Source organism: Mastigoproctus giganteus, chromosome 13 (genome assembly GCF_048544385.1).
Source record: "Mastigoproctus giganteus isolate SK-2022 chromosome 13, ASM4854438v1, whole genome shotgun sequence".
Lineage (NCBI taxonomy): Eukaryota > Metazoa > Arthropoda > Arachnida > Uropygi > Thelyphonidae > Mastigoproctus > Mastigoproctus giganteus.
In genome coordinates, this window is record NC_143587.1 from 125,115,276 (window position 1) to 125,133,559 (window position 18,284).

At 38.6% G+C, this 18,284-nt stretch overlaps 1 protein-coding gene across 1 annotated transcript in view; it reads left to right on the forward strand.

Moving 5' to 3' along the window:
• Positions 1–18,284, forward strand: part of ERp44 (Endoplasmic reticulum protein 44) — a 229,172-nt gene that overhangs the window by 174,070 nt on the left and 36,818 nt on the right. The window contains exon 12 of the mRNA XM_090387925.1: positions 15,003–15,144. Within this exon, the coding sequence (XP_090244051.1) occupies positions 15,003–15,089 (87 nt within the window). The 3' untranslated portion in view covers positions 15,090–15,144. The remainder of the gene's footprint in view (positions 1–15,002; positions 15,145–18,284) is intronic.

Genomic DNA, 18,284 nt, shown 5'->3' on the forward strand with positions numbered 1-18,284 from the left:
CATTCATTCTGGTTGCCGTTTTGGTCATTTAACTGACCAGTTACATGCATGCTTAAGCTCTGCAATGATTCGATGTGCAATATCAAGTCTGAATACGCAGATTCGACTTCTTTCAAGAAAGATCTAAATAGCCTATGCTGCAAACTTGAAGAACGAATGAAATTTATAGTTTTTGTTACCACATTCATCACATTCTTAAAACGAATCACTTTTGCACAGAGTATTTCCCAGTGGATAATACAATGATATGTAATTAGTGCTGGAAATGAAGTATCTTTCTTACACTGACTAATGAAACTGTTTCTGATACCTACCATCATAGATGCACCATCTGTGGTCATTGACACTAGTATTTGTTATGTCTGTTGACTCATCAAATTATAATAAATAGTAGGCACAGGTGTGAAGGTCACCCATCAACTGTGACTTTAATTTTTTTTGAAATTCCCACTACCCTCCTTTTTATAGTACAGTAAACCCCCGCTATTCGCGGGGGTTACGTTCCTGAGAAATGTCGCGAATACTGAGTTATGGCTCCCATAGAAATAAAGGGGTTCCATTCCAAAGTATGAAATATATAAGAAAAACTAGTCTAAAATTTTGTCTATGTATGTGTTATATGTACCTTCATAATATGACTATGTACATAGTGAAATGCAAGCATATGGCATCGAAACGAAAATAAGAAACAATTTAATATTAAATGTAATATTTATTAGAAATTTCAAATAAATCTTTCAAACCAGTGCCTTTGCTAGCAAAAAAACTTATCCCGCCAGTGCTATCACCAGTTTCGCTAAAGTTTTGATAAAGGAGTTTTGCCTTTTCACGAATGATGAGTGAACTTAACGGAATTTTATTTTGAGTTCGGTCTTCTATCCACAGATTTAAAGCTTTTTCCATTTTTTCTAATTTAATATCACGAGTTACAGAGCAAATTTTTGAAGCAATTAGCGCGTTTTCATGGACACTACGGCGGATTTTTTATTCCGATTTTTTGATTGATCGTACCGTTGCCTCATTGATTTTATAATATTTTGCCACTGAAGAGACACTTTCACCATTAGAAATTTTATCTAATAACTCAATTTTATTCGCTAATGTCATCACCTTCTTTGATATTTTCACATTTCTCTTGTAATTCGTAGCCATATTTTTGTACAGGTTAGAAAGAACTTGTCCACAATAAAGTCACTTTCTTCCGTTAACACACTCGAAAAAGTCTGTTTTACACTGCAAAACGGTAGATTTATCATTTTTGTAAGCATATCAATTTATAAATTGATAAATTTATTCAATTTATAAGCATAGAAATTAAAAGCAAACGACGAAACCTTCCATGACAAGCGCATAACACATACTGAACAAGGATTAGCGAGAAATATCCACGCTCGCGATTTTGTCACCCCTCTCCCCCCCGCCCACTGAGCGCTGTTTTGACCGGGAAAGATAATTTTAGCCACGCTCATGTTTTTTATGGCGGAAAATATTCACGGCGCTTTAAAATTCGCATTTTTTTAGGTTTCATTTTATATTAAATCGGCGATCGCGAAACCGCGAATACAGATACCGCGAATAGCGGGGGTTTACTGTATTAGCAGATAGTTGTAAATCTTTAATTGACAAAATAATGGCTGACTTATTGCTGAAATCTTCATAAAGGGAATCTGCAGCAGACAACGTTGCTTCCTTAACTACTTCTCCATTCTCGAATGGCTTTTATCTTTTCTCAAGAACATAAGCAATTTTGAAAGATGATATCGTTGCATTTGAAGACTTAATATGCTTAGTGAAAAGCAACTGTTGAATTGAAATTTCAGATTTTAATGCACGAAATTTGTTTTTCCTTATAGCAGAGTTATGTGGATGGTCTGTGTCAAAGGTTCTGTGATTCGTTTTAAAATGCCTCTCATTGTTATGCTTCTTAGATACTGCCACAAAATTACGATACAAACACACACACTTTCCATTACACATGATAAAGAGAATTGTTCTTGAGGTTGTTGAAATGATATGATTTTCCCATTTGTCTTTTTCCACTCATATTAAGTTACTCTTTGTTGGTTCCACCTAAAAATAAACATAATATAAAATTATACCAAGGAATTATATACTTTGTATTTTATTTTAACATATAAAATTGTTAAATTTTCACAAAATCACCCAATTAAACACAAAATAAATCTCTTCCACTATCCCTATATTCACTGGTATCCAAAAAGGGACTAGGAAACTATAAGTGCTCTCACCAATGGTCTTGTTTAAACAAAACTCTTAGTGGAACTGCCAAAAAAAGATACTTTCCTTTTCAGGCTATTTTGAAAAATTCTTAGAAAAATGCTTCCTCAAAACACCGTTCTTATTCTATAAAACTTCTCTATCTGGAGACTAAAGGTAATCTTGCTTCACCCTTTTCTCATTAACGGCGGGTTTCTTCCGGTCCATATCCTATTAAGTTTGGATCACTTTCCTGCAACCGTAGTCTACTAATGGTAATTCTTAAATTCAGTACCCTACTCTGCTTTCTTCTATGACACATATGAAGATTCAAACTGAGATATATACGTCACGAAATCATTGGATTTACAGGGTTCTCTTCGGAATTCCTAACTTCGGGACCGGGAAGGTTAGGTTAGAAAACCCAAGAAAATTGGAAAAGAAAACCGAAAATGACTAAAATAACTGGAAAAGCTCCAAAGAAAACATTTTACAACCTCTTTGCCTATTACACTTGGAAGGCCGTTGCTGCAAGATATAAATATAATGCCTTGCCCTAGTACCTCAGGTTACCGGTCGGTGACCCGACAATCCAACACAGTCTGGGGACAAATGGGCCTGGAGTACTGGGGTCCATAGTTTCAAATACAGATATATACAGTTATACCCAGATATTTATTAACAAATAAAGTACAAATAAAATAAAATATAAGTACAAAAACCAGTAGCTTTCGGAACACGTGTCCCTTTATCAACTGATAAGTTAATATAAAATTTGAATACACTACAAGCAAAGTGTGGCACGTTAATCATGCGTCATTGTTGTAGCACGGACGTGTGCTGCCTTACGCCAGTGATCATCCATCAATAAAATGGTTGTCTCTAGGATGGGATGCAGACGCATGCCTTTCTGGCGATTTAATGCCTTAGGGTTGTTTATTATGTTTAGTGACTCTAGCCATAGGCGGTGACGAAAGTGTCGCATGTGGTCCACTATCTCAAAGTCGCGCTTGGGGTCAAGATCGTGGTTGGTAGCCCAAAAATGTTCTGCGAGCACGGACTGGTCAGTTTCGGCAAGCCGGATTGCTCTGTCGTGTTCCGTGAGGCGATCCTGGAGACGTCTCGATGTCTCACCTACGTAGCAACTGTTACAGGCCTTACAGGTGATACGGTACACTACATTGCTGCATAAGACAGGTGTGACAGGGGTCTTCACACTGGAGACAAGTGAACGTAGGTTCCTACCGGGTAATTGTACACATTTGATGTTGTAACTTCTAAGGATCTTCGAGATAGGTCCTGACACTCCTGGATAGTACGGAATGTAGGCGGACGATATGCCGACTTGCTTCGGAGGTCTTGGGTTGAATGTAAGTTCTTCTGCCTGTAACAAGCATCTGTTTAGTACATGGGATGGATAACCGCATCTGGTTAGGTCCGCCTTCACACGGGAGATCTCGTTACGTCTAATTGTGTCGGTGCTGGAATGGCTCCAGGCCCTGGAGAATAGGGTGCGGGCAGTGCTATTGAGATGGCTTGGAGCGTGGCCGGACCCGTAGTTGATGAATTGACCGCACCACATGGGTTTGCGGTATACTGAGGTCTCTAGACGTGGGCCTACGCGATGCACTAGTACGTCCAGAAACGGGAGCGAACCATTCATCTCTGATTCTATGGTAAACTTGATGAAATTGGATAGGGAGTTGAGGTGTTCTAGTAGTACCATTTCAGAACCACATGGTATTATGGTAAAAATATCGTCGACGTATCTACACCACGTTGTAATAGGTGTAGGTGGGTTCTGGTGTATCTGCTCCTCTAGATCTTCCATGGCGATGTTAGCTACTACGGAACTGACAGGGGCACCCATAGCAGTGCCATGTACTTGTTTGTAGAGTGAGTCTTCAAAGGTGAAGATGCTGCTAGAGAGGCATAGGTTGAGGGCGGTACAGATGTCATCAGTGGATAGTGACGTCCTGGATTGGAGGCTTAAGACTGCCGCAATCCTCCGCAACACTCGAAAAACGTACTCAAACCTCAACCACCGCCAGCGTGCCGCCCTGTCATCTATAAGAAAAGACAACTCCATCGTTTTACTTCCTGCGGATAAAGGGCGCCGGACTGTTGTGCTGGACCGATCAGCCTACCGAGAGAAAGCCTTGGCCCTATTACTCGATCCTAACGTATATGAACCTCTACCTGATCCTCCCGTTAAAGTCTTGAAACGTCTGGAAGCAAATGTTAATAAACTTGTCCACGCATGGCTTAAAGATAAGAAGATCCCGACCGCGACTCACCATCTTCTACGTGCTACTGGCTGCCAACTACCGCAATTCTACGGATTACCAAAGATCCATAAACCGGGTATTCCTCTCAGACCTATAGTGTCTTGCTGCAGTGCCCCAACGTATGAACTGTCCAAACACATCGCGAGCCTCCTCTCGCCTCTTATAGGTAATACATCTCACACCGTTAAAAACAGCAGTGAATTTATTAACATCATTAAGGACATTTCTATCCCTGACAACTCTGTCATGGCATCATTTGACGTGGTCTCTTTATTCACCTCGATTCCCGTCCAACAGGCCGTGCACTGCGCCAGAAGGCTCCTTGAGAGCGACTTAAGCCTCCAATCCAGGACGTCACTATCCACTGATGACATCTGTACCGCCCTCAACCTATGCCTCTCTAGCAGCATCTTCACCTTTGAAGACTCACTCTACAAACAAGTACATGGCACTGCTATGGGTGCCCCTGTCAGTTCCGTAGTAGCTAACATCGCCATGGAAGATCTAGAGGAGCAGATACACCAGAACCCACCTACACCTATTACAACGTGGTGTAGATACGTCGACGATATTTTTACCATAATACCACGTGGTTCTGAAACGGTACTACTAGAACACCTCAACTCCCTATCCAATTTCATCAAGTTTACCATAGAATCAGAGATGAACGGTTCGCTCCCGTTTCTGGACGTACTAGTGCATCGCGTAGGCCCACGTCTAGAGACCTCAGTATACCGCAAACCCATGTGGTGCGGTCAATTCACCAATTACGGGTCCGGCCACGCTCCAAGCCATCTCAATAGCACTGCCCGCACCCTATTCTCCAGGGCCTGGAGCCATTCCAGCACCGACACAATTAGACGTAACGAGATCTCCCGTGTGAAGGCGGACCTAACCAGATGCGGTTATCCATCCCATGTACTAAACAGATGCTTGTTACAGGCAGAAGAATTTACATTCAACCCAAGACCTCCGAAGCAAGTCGGCATATCGTCCGCCTACATTCCGTAATATCCAGGAGTGTCAGGACGTATCTCGAAGATCCTTAGAAGTTACAACATCAAATGTGTACAATTACCCGGTAGGAACCTACGTTCACTTGTCTCCAGTGTGAAGACCCCTGTCACACCTGTCTTATGCAGCAATGTAGTGTACCGTATCACCTGTAAGGCCTGTAACAGTTGCTACGTAGGTGAGACATCGAGACGTCTCCAGGATCGCCTCACGGAACACGACAGAGCAATCCGGCTTGCCGAAACTGACCAGTCCGTGCTCGCAGAACATTTTTGGGCTACCAACCACGATCTTGACCCCAAGCGCGACTTTGTGATAGTGGACCACGCGCGACACTTTCGTTACCGCCTATGGCTAGAGTCACTAAACATAATAAACAACCCTAAGGCATTAAATCGCCAGAAAGGCATGCGTCTGCATCCCATCCTAGAGACAACCGTTTTATTGATGGATGATCACTGGCGTAAGGCAGCACACGTCCGTGCTACAACAATGACGCATGATTAACGTGCCACACTTTGCTTGTAGTGTATTCAAATTTTATATTAACTTATCAGTTGATAAAGGGACACGTGTTCCGAAAGCTACTGGTTTTTGTACTTATATTTTATTTTATTTGTACTTTATTTGTTAATAAATATCTGGGTATAACTGTATATATCTGTATTTGAAACAGTCTGGGGATTACAGGGCGATTGCTCCGATTTTTCACGCTGGCATATAAAAACCCTTAGGCTGACACTTTGGTGCCTGCAGGCATACAGTTGGCAATCCCTGATCTAGATGTTCCCAAAACACCAAAAGAGACATTTCGGCGGTGCAACCTTTCATTATGAAACTGTGGTAAAACAATCTTTCTTGGGGTACAATTTTCAGCATCTACATACAATGCATCCAACACAATTTTGCAATTATGTTCCAATATACACAGATGAATTTAATAATAATAAGAGCTTAATTGATGGTGCTCACCTCAGTTGATCTGCTTAGTTACATGGTAGTAAAGTATAAGTGAATTAAATGAAGTTTAAAGTAAGTTAAAATAAATAAAGATGGAATTGTTAAAAACCTGTAATTAAAATTTGCTCAAGGAAGAAGTGCACTACCTTGTCCCTAGTTGTCATTTATAAAATATTAATATGAGAACTAGATGAAGCCAATAGTCACAACGAATGACTTTCGTGAAAAACGTCGGTTGGCAATGATAGGAGAAAAGGAATAATGTATTTAAATAATTCCTGTTCCCATAATGCGTTTTGAGACGTGGGAACTTTATGTGCATAAGGTTCCAGACCGGCAAAAAGTTGGTTGGAAGTTGTGTTTAGAACGTTAAATTTAGTGTTATGGCGACACCATTCTATGACAAGCACCTTGTATTGGAAGATTTTGTAACTAGATCCTAATTTAATAATTGCGATGGCTGAATCTATTAGGGGATTGTGGTTGAGAGTGCACGTATTGTGAAGTTTAGTGCCAGCTTGATTAGTTCTGAAATTATTATGATGGTAATAAACACATGTATTGGAAATTTTTGTGGTGCCATATTTTGAGGTAGTGCTCCCGATGTAGCATGCGTTACAACCAGATTGACATTTAATTAAATATATAACGTTATTGATGTCGCTTATTGGATATTCATGTGTCTCTTTGTATGTATTAAATATGGTCCCTAATTTATTATATGAAGAAAATATTAACATTATGTCTGTTGGCAAACACTTGGTGAAGCTGTCTGGCGATCCGCTGTGATAGGGAGAGGACAATGCATGTGTTTTGTTTGTTTTTCTGGTTGGTGGGTTATTGACATTATTTCTTGCAACAGAAATTGTGTGTTAAATTAGATGTGAAAGGTATTTCCTAGCTATGAATTTCTTTGTAAGATATTGTAGTTCGGTGGATAATTCGTCCTGCAAAGAACTAAACTTAATGGCATTGTAGATTTGATTGTAGAGAACCTACTTTTTTGTACTGAGTGGGTGATGCGATTGTAAATGTAAATGTTTTACTGTGTGTGTGTGTGTGTCTTTTCTATAAATTTTGGTTCCTAGCCTGGTGCCCATTTTATATATTGTGAGGTTAAGGAAGTTGATTTTATTTGTCAGTTTCTGTTTCAAGAGTATATTTTAATCTTTCATATATCGTATTGAATTTAATAAAAAGATTATCAATGGTGGCTCTGTTTCCTATCAATAACATGTCGTCCTCGTGTAGAGCTTAATACCTAAAGGAAAAGGTTGAAATACTTGGTTTTCGATCGTGGCTAAGTAGATTTCTGATAAGGGAGCTGAAATTCCTAATCCCGTCGGGAGACCAAATATTCGGTCTTGAAAATGGAAGTGCCTAACTTCAAGTAATATCGAGGTGAGTTCTAAAATGCTGTTGATGTTAAGGGAAGTGCATTTAGCTAAAGTGTTGTCTATTGTTAGGAATTCACGTAAGGATTGTAATGTAAAGGGTAAATGTACGTTGGTGTATAAAGAAATGACATCGAAGGAGGCTTGGATGTCTTCCCCAGAAATTATGGTGGTGTTTATATATTCAAAAGCTTGATTAATGTTGTTAACTCTAAATTTACATTGCAAATTTCAAGTTCTGGGGAAGATATCCTAGCCTCCTTCAATGTTGTTTCTTTATACACCAACGTACATTTATCCTGTACATTACAATCCTTACGTGAACTCCTAATGTTAGACAACACTTTAGCTAAATGCCTCCGTAGCCAGGTGGGCAGGAGCAGCAGTGCGTAGCACACGCTTCTTGATTAGACCGGGGTTCGAGCCTGTGACCACCAAATACGGAGGATGCGGAAAGGTCAGGGAATGACCACCGCATATCCCCGGAGCAATATGGCCTTAGTTGCTAATGCTCCTAAAAACCAAATAACAACAACTTTAGCTAAATGCATTTTACTTAACATCAACAGCATTTTAGAACTCGCCTTGATGTTACTTGAAGCTAGGCACTTCCGTTTTCAGGACCAAATATTTGGTTTCCCCGTGGAATTAGGAATTTCAGCTCAGTTATCAGAAATCTACTTAGCCATGATCGAAGACCAAGTACTTCAAACTTTTCCTTCGGGTATTAAGCTCTACATGCAGTATGCGATGTGTTATTAATAGGAAACAGAACCACTATTGATAATCTTTTTGTTAAATTCAATACAATACATGAAAGATTAAAATATACCCTTGAAATATAACCTCACAATATATATAAAATGGGCACCAAGCTAGGAACCAAAATTTATAGAAAAGACACAGACACACACAGGAAAATATTTACATTTTCAATCAAATCTACAATGCCATTAAGTTTAGTTCTTCGCAGGATGATTTATCCACCGAACTACAATATCTTACAAAGAAATTCATAGCTGGGAAATAACCTTCACATCTAATTCAACACACAATTTCTGTTGCAAGAAATGTCAATAACCCACATAATCATAGCACAAACCAGAACAATAAACTAAACACATTGTCCTCCCCTATCACAGCGGACTCGCCAGGCAGCTTCGCCAAGTGTTTGCCAATACAGACATAACGTTTTAATATTTTCTTCATATAATAAATTAGGGACCATGTTTAATACATATAAAGAGACACACAAATATCCAATAAGTGACATTACAATGTTATATACAGTAATACCCCGACTTATGCGAACTCGGAGTTACGCGGTTCTTGATTTTTTCGTTTGGCAACGCTGCCGCCAACTATCTTCAAGGTCGTTTTTCATATGTTATCGATATCCGGTGCGACGGCGGAGATTGAGAGCGAAAGATGAACAAAATTCAACTTTGCTGCTTTTATGTTTTTTATATCAGTGAAGGGGAAACACATTTCACCATAATAACGTAAAAACCAACACAATTCCAGCTATCGGTATAATCGCAAATGCAATTAGATGGAGTTTACTACCAGTTTATAACAGATTTCACTAGCAGAAACGCAACTTGATTTTTATTGTTTTATGGTAGTAACCCCTAGAAATGTGAGGTGTTAATAGTGTATCTCTGCCTTTATAGTGTTTATTCAGTTGCTACATGCGCGCAGCTTTGTTTATGCGTATCAAGTGTGCTCCTCGTTTTGTAATTGTGCTTTATTCCCTAAAAATTAGTAAAATTAAAAGGTGTGAAAAGGAAGCGTCCTGGTGGAGACACTGCAGATTCAGAGAGAAAAAGAAAAGCAATTATCGATAAACAGAGGCGGACTGGATCAAAAATTCTTACCCGGGAAAATTTATAGTGGCCTCACACTATGGTTTATGGCCAAAATCACACTGGCCCACTGGGGTTTCCCCGGTAAGGCTTATGGCCAGTCCGCCTCTGTCGATAGAGAAAAAATATGAAATTGTGAAAGGCTTTGAGCGAAATGAAAGACCATGTGATATTGCACGTGCTACAGGCCTAAATGAAACAACGGCGAAAAGCACATGACAATTGCAAACTTGACAGGTTGAAAATTGAAAAGGGCTCAATTGTAAAGGGCTTAAAAATTTTAGAAAACATAGACTCCAACGAAGAACGCGTTATAGCTACAAAGCAAGGAATAAAAAAATTATTAGCTTGCTACGAAGAAATTCTGCGTGAAAAAAAAGGAACGCGCTGTGTCGTCAGACGAATTTGTTAGATTTTATGAAGCCATCGACATCGAAATAACTTTTTAACGTAAGTCATTTGTTTTTTTAATACATATTTTGTATTAATATGTATAAAGAACTGCAATTTTATTAATATTTTTCTTCTAAACTAGTGTTTTTGTTAGTCCTTGGTCCCAATTAAGCAAAATTTATATGTATTTATATGCAAAGTTGTACCCCGACTTACACGAATTCGACTTACGCGATTTTCGTCGGACCCACCTATCGCGTAACTTCGGGGTATTACTGTATTTAATTAAATGTCAATCTGGTTGTAGCGCATGCTACATCGGGAGCACTTCTGCAAAATATAGCACCATAATAGCTTCAGAACTAATCAAGCCGGCACCGAACTTACACAACACTTGCACTCTCACAACCACAATCCCCTAATCTATTCAGCCATCGCAATTATTAAATTAGGACCTAGTTACAAAATCTTCCATCACAAGGTGCTTGTCATAGAATGGTGTCGCCATAACACTCAATTTAACGTTCTAAACAAAACTTCCAACCAACCTTTTTCCGGTCTGGAACCTTATGCACATGAAGTTCCCACGTCTCAAAATGCATTATGGGAACATAGGAATTCTTTAAATACATAAATCCTTTTCTCCTATCATTGCCAACCGAAGACGTTTTTCACAAAAGTTGCTTGTTGTGACTATTGGTTTCATCTAGTTCTCATATTAATATTTTATAAATGACAACCAGGGACGAGGTAGTGCACTTCTTCCTTCTTGAGAAAATTTTAATTACAGGTTTTTAACAATTCCATCTTTATTTTTTTTAACTTATTTTAAACTTCATTTAATTCATTTCCACTTCACTGCCATGTAACTAAGCAGATCAATTGAGGTGAGTATTGTCAATTAAGCTCTTATTGCTATTATTATTATTAAGTCGATTACATAACGGTACATTAAGAAGCTGTATAAATCAGCTCAGTGACACAGATGGATTTAAATTGGGAACTTGAATGGGTGCTGCAGCAGTCTTCCCAGACTTAACATTATTGTACAAACTACCAAATACTGCAGAATTAGAAGCAATGCACATGACACTGGAGGCGCCTCCGTAGCCAGGTGGGTAAAGTGCTTGCCTGGCAACCCAAAGGTTGCGGGTTCGAATCCCGCCTTGGGCTTGGATCAAAGTACTGCAAAAACTTTGGGAGGTGCACTATGGCCACAGAAGCCGATGCGCCAACAACTACCAAAAAAAAAAAAAGTAGCCAGGTGGGAAGGAGCAGCAGTGCATAGCACACGCTTATTGATTAGACCTGGGTTCAAGCCCATCACCACCAAATACGGAGGATGTGGGAAGGTCAGGGAGTGACCACCGCATATCCCCGAAGCAATATGGCCTTAGTTGCTAATGCTCCAAAAAACAAACAAACATGACACTGGACCATTTTAAAAATAAAATACATCAGAAAGGAACAATATATGCAGATTCCCTGAGCATTTTATAAACACTACTAGCACAACCCCTTATATCCATCCACTCCTTCAACAAATCCATCAGATTGCAATAAACCTCAAAATGAAGAAACCAGATATGCAGTTTTACTCGATTCCAGGCATGCCGAAATAAATGGAAATGAAGATGTTGCAAAACCCACCATATTTCTACCCCAAAAGCTATTTCTTATTCCATATACAGACTTCATTTGGTGCTGCAGTAGTCTTCCCAGACATAGTATTATTGTACAAACTACCAAATACTGCAAAATTTTTAGCAGTGCACATAGCACTGAACTACTTTAAAAATAAGATACATCAGAAAGGAATGATATATACAAATTCCCCAAGCATTTTGTAAAAAAATACTAGACACAATCACTTATACCCATCCACTCCTTCAACAAATCCATCAGTTGCAATAAACCTTGTAAAGAAGGAACCAGATATACACTTTTATTAATTCCAGGCATGCAGGAATAAATGGAAATGAAGATGTAAAGCAGAAAAAATCACAATTTGACTCCATAGCCATTTCTTACTTAATATACAGACTACAGAGAGCTTATCAACCTACCTTGACGACAAATTTAACAAAATCGAACTTCAAAGAAATCGTATGAGATTAAACCAAAAAATTGAAAAATGGTCTTCATGCTTAAGAAAGTTAAGGAGAGAACATTAGTCTTAACAATATGCTAGGATACACTCTTATCTCATTCTCTCTTTCTTTAAACAGAACTTCCAAGATTCCAAATTTATTGCACAGATGAAACAGTTAAGCACATTATTAGACTACCCTGAATATGAAAAATCCTTTGCAAAACTGTTTACCGATCAGTCAGTTATTATACACCAACGTACACCAACCTCCTATTTGATAAAAGTAGTCTTTGATATCTTAAATTTTATAAAGGCAATTAATCTTTATCATATGCTATAAATGCCATATAATAATTATATAAAAATAATACCTTAATAATTACAAACATACCAAAATATAAAATAAAACTAAAGTTGAGAGAGAACCATATGGATATCATACCAAAAAAAAAACTCCACAAAAACAACCACTTGCATCAATGTACTGAGGTCATTACTTATAGATGAATTGAAGAAATACCAACAATTTTTAAATCTTTTATTTCCATTTTGAAAAAGTTGATAACAGACTAAAGCAGAACATTTTGATTTTTTCATGGATGTTTCTACTGCTGAAGCCTAAAACAAAAGGTGATTCTGTTCTTTTGTTCAGTAAGAAAATACTTTATTTCTGTATGCGACTACAAGGTATTCAAAATAAAGAAATAGATGAAACAATAGATATTGTGCGGCATTAGTTCTGCCAGTGTCTCTCTCTCTCTCTACCTGCCTGCCTACGCAACAGTATCAAAAGCCTTTCTAAGATCCAAATATATAATATCAAATTTATTCCCTGCATCCAGTTCTTTTGTGACTGCATCATAGTATCCAATCAAATTGGTCAGGCAAGACTTTCCCTTAACAAAACCATTCTCTGTCCGAACTATAACTGAAGTCTTGTCTAGATGATCCTTCAGTGCCTCCATTAATTTTCCTGGAACAGAAGTCGTGTCAGCCTTTGATCCTCCTTTGTGAATTGGGGTAACATTTGCATATCTCCAGTCTATGGGTACCTCCCCTAAGTCCAAAGAAGCTCTTATAATTATGGCTAAAGGTTTGCTTGCTTCCTTTGCTGCCTCCTTTAATATAACGGATAGATCCCATCCACCCCGGGTGCCTTTTTTATGTTTATCCTCAACAATAACTCCTCGTGTGAATGTAGATGCAAAATATTCATTTAGTTTGTTAGCTACCTGGGCAGGATCATCAACAGTTGAACCATCAATATCCAGTGGACCAATCTGATTCATCCCTTTCCTTCTAGAGTTTACATAGGTAAAGAACTCTCTTCTGTTTTTCTTTGCATCCTTTGCCAAGGATTTCTCATAATCTGCCTTTCCCTGCCTAATCTCCTTTGTGACTTAGTTACAGATCAACTTATATCTATCATAGGCTTCTGTGTCATGTGTTAATTTATATGTATCCCATGCATTTCTCTTCTCTGCCATGTCTCATTAGTTCATCTGACATCCATTTAAGCCTAAACCTTGAACAATATTTCTTAGTTGTTATGTAAAGCCTAGTAGCTTCCAAGATAAATTCTTTGAATGCTTCCCATTTTGAATTTGCTGTTGGTAACATCATCAGTTGGTCCCACTGTATAGCATTTAAATGCTGACTCAGACTAATGTAGTCGCCTTTACGAAAGCAAAAACCCTTCCCTTTACCCCTGATGGTAGTTACCTCTGAGCAAATCCCACTTCAGCACACTGTGATCACTGCCACCTAGTGGTTCCTTTTCTGCAGATTCTTAATACATGAAGAATCACTACTGATAATCAAATCAAGAGTATTACTCCCTCTAGTTGCCTCCCGAACATGCTGATGTAGAAAACAATCATCCAATAAATCCACAAAAGCCTTAGTGTGTGAGTGACCAACCCACAAATTCCAGTCAATATCTGGGAAATTAAAATCCCCCATTATAAGACTCTCTGATTTACTGGCCCACTCTATTTCCCTGTACAGTTTCTTATTATACTCATCAGAGTCATTAGCCCTATAGCACACTCCTACTCTCAGTTTTGATCTCCCAATGCTTATGTCACACCAGACTGACTCGACACTGCACTGTCCAGTGATGTCGACTGGCTTCACTTCCTTGGATTTTGTGTTTCTTAACTAATAGCATAACCCCTCCTCCCTTCCTATCCTGTCTATCCTTCCTGTACACATTGTACTCCCCAAATTCCAGTTCTGCATTCCTTATATCTGTGTGACACCACGTCTCTGATATCCCAACAAAAGCTGCCTTTGATGTTTTGAGCAATACCTCAAATTCATCAAAACAAATTGTGGTTCTGTGAATACAAGACAATCTGTAAATAGGGTATGGCAACAAGCAGAATGCCAGTGCACTACTGTATAGCCCCATCCCCAAAAGGACAAGGTTATAAACTGGCTGCTAATTCGGTTCAGGTGGTCATAAAAGCTAAGTCACCCTTTTCGTTTTTGTCTATTCCAAGAATGGGTTTTTTTGAGCAATTAAGAATGTTTGCATGTTTACAAAAATTTGTACAGCATATCCGTTTAGTACACTCGTATGGTAATACACATATTAATTTAATTTATATATGATTTTAATTTATGTGTATGGGAATACACATAAATTAAAATCATTACGGCTTTTTGCTCATAACAGCCATGACCTCATTATTTCCATGCTTGTTATAACCAAGTTTGACTATTTTGTTTTGCTGAAGTTTGATCATATAAAGGGAGGTTTTTTTTTTTTTTTTAGCATATTCAAACAGACCCTCCAGAATCTACATTCAGAAAATTGGGTCCATCAAGAAATAGGTATACTCTTTTACGTGATGAACTCTGAGAATCGCTATAGTTGAAGTAAAAAATGGACTGCTAGTCTTACTCATAAGTAACAGGTATGTAACAAATGCTGTTTGTTTCAATATAAACCACTAATAATTATGTGAACTATTTATTAAATACATGCAGTGTATTCTTTATTAACATTGCACATGAATATACAGGGTGATTAACTACCAGTGCGACAAACTTGCAGGAGGTGTAGGGGGCACAAAGACGAATCAGAATCACATAGCATTGCAGGGTCCGAAATGCCTTCGTCATGCGGTAGAGGACGTTGAACAGGAGGTCGCGTGAACAGCGATCCCGCTGGAAGTCAGCATTTGCCAACTGTTTCTGTGGAAGAAACCAAGTAGCAAAAGTCCTCCAGAGTGGATAATCTGCAGGCTCCAATGATTGGACACGTTGCAGATGGTATGAACTCATTTGGTTTGTTGACAGTATCCTCCATACAGTGGATTGGGAAATACCCAATCGTTGGCCTATCACTCGAGTACTCGTACTCGGATTGCCTTCTGCAAGAAGTAGGACATTCTCCTCATTGTCTGGCATCCTCGTCGTTCGCTCTCGATTCATGGTACCTCTCGTGAAACAACTAGTCTCACGTAACCTTCTGTGCACACGTGTGAAAATCGTATGATGAGGAGCACGCCTGTGCGGGAAACGTTTCTGGTACAAGCGCAGAGTGGCGCGCCCGTTACAGTCCGCAGCTCCATACGCGAGGTGCATGCCGGCCAGTTCAACGTTTGAATACTCGTCCATCCTACTGCCTCGGGAACCAGTTCGCAAATGCTGACTTTCAGTGGGATCGCTGTTCACGCGACCTCCCGTTCAACGTCCTCTACCACATGACGAAAGCATTTCGGACCCTGCAATGCTATGTGATTCCGATTCGTCTTTGTGCCCCCTACACCTGCTGCAAGTTTGTCGCACTGGTAGTGAATCACCCTGTATATTACAAATACAGATTGGCTTAGGTATATTTAAAAAAAAAAAAAAAAAAAACAAAGTGTTAAAATTAAAAATAGAATAATTTTGGAATTATCTGTGTGTTTTCCTCTCTGACATTAACCCTAATATTGCTTTGTATGGTTAGGATATAATGGTGTCAGCCATGATTTCCAAAATTGTAGGGAAATCATCAAGGTGCCAAAACTGCAACACAAACTAAACAGTTAAACATATTGATAGTATTTCAAGTTACGAAAATTATTGGCTTTTGCATCCTTATATAGGACACAACAAAACATAACTTTGAAGGTGTAGGACATGGGCTGACTGAAGTTGATTTTGATAGAGGTTGATTGGCTTCAGTTTTGTGAAAATACTCAATACTCAACCTCTACCACATGTACTTAATAATAATACATAATAAGGGGTGCAATTACCTGAGTGGCTATAATACCAGACCAGCAATATCATGGACCTGAACTTGAATAGCAACGTGGGAGGAATGGGAGAGTGCTAAGAAAAAAAAATAATAAAAATCGCAAAATAACTTCATCAGATCTACCTCCCTGAAGGTCGAAGTGATGGTCAAAGCAGAGAGTGGCACCATCTGGTGTCATTCCCAATAACTACCACCTACCACTGGATGCAAAAGCCAAGGCTAAAACAGGCCCACTTCCATAACAGGATGAAGATGAGAAGAAGAAAAATTGAACATACTCCAAGTGTGGTGCAGGGTAAATTCCCTCCATTCAGGCCTTAGGCAGAGGGGTCTGCTCAAAAAGTTGGAAACTGTCTCCTGAGGAAGACTAGGTGGCACTGTTGCCCGTACGGCTACTACATTTTTACATTTTATTCATTTGTTGATTGGTAGGCCCCAGGGTTTCCCCCATTAGCTGCAGTTTAACATCATGTGGAGATAGCAGAGTAACTAGGTAACTACACAAAATTATCTACAGAACAATCAACAATATCTGTAGTTCTGTATACAATTTCTAACAGGTTAACACTCATAAAATACAAGAAGGATCATCTTAGTTAAACAACTTAACTAGCCAGATGGCCAGTAGAATGGCTAAAATATATTTAAATACATCTTCAGGTTGAACATAAGGTAGAGCAAGAAGTTAAAAATAGAGTATATTACTCAAATCTCAATAACAACTTTATCACAACACTCTCAGCGTGATTAGACTTCAGAACATCAAAGCTAATTAAACATAACTGTCAAATACATTATCAGAGCATATACAGCATAATTAATTAATTTAAATATGCATATACCATACTCAAACCTTACACAAAAGGCATAAGGCTATATAGTAATGATAACAATGACATTATCAGTAGAATAAGTTACTAAACCAAAGAATGATTGACCTTAAGATTAAGTGACAGCAGAGGAACTACACCAACCTCCAACTAATATCCAGTAATTTAAAATTGAATCTTCACAGTCGACTTGCAACTTCCAGGAGTGAAAGTTCGCAAATAAGACTCATTTGTCTTTCAGAATGAAAGTTCATAAGAAACCAGACATTAATGATTACACATATTTGACACTTAATCCAGTCAGGGCATAAGCTAGACCAACTAAACAATATATACACTATACAGTATACTATACATTAAGTCCAGTTCTCAAGGACCAATAACAATTACAAATATGCCATATTCCTGCGGCTTCCAACAAAGTCAAAGTTAATGAGCATGGGTTTCCCAAGCAGTAAGTTAAAACCAAAATGATCATCAACAATACAATATTTACACTATAAAAAATTACATAATTTATAACAGATATAGTAGAATATTTGCAATATTCCAACAGTTATCAATTATACAACAGACTTTCTTGTGACTTCCAGACTAGGTGAACGTTTCTAAGGCATGCACCTGTAGCTTCCAAACAGGTTGAAATTCACAAGCACATCTTTTCCATAATAATCTGTTCCACTGAGAGCAAAAGTGCATAGCAGATCAAAGTGCACAGTATAACAGGGCAAAAGATGCTATCTACTAAATTCTAAGCAGAGAAACAAGAGCAGTCAAGTATATCATGAAGATGCATGTTAGGAACAACTTGTGTTATCAGAGTTCAGTATAACCATGAAGTTCTCATTATATTAAGGAGACACTGCTTAACGCAGAAACTCTCTTCGTTTGAAAGCTTTGTCAGCAAAAGAGTTTGATTATGAAAACATTTTCTTTTTGCGCCAAGGCCCTTTTCACAGCCGGGGAAAAGTTTGGA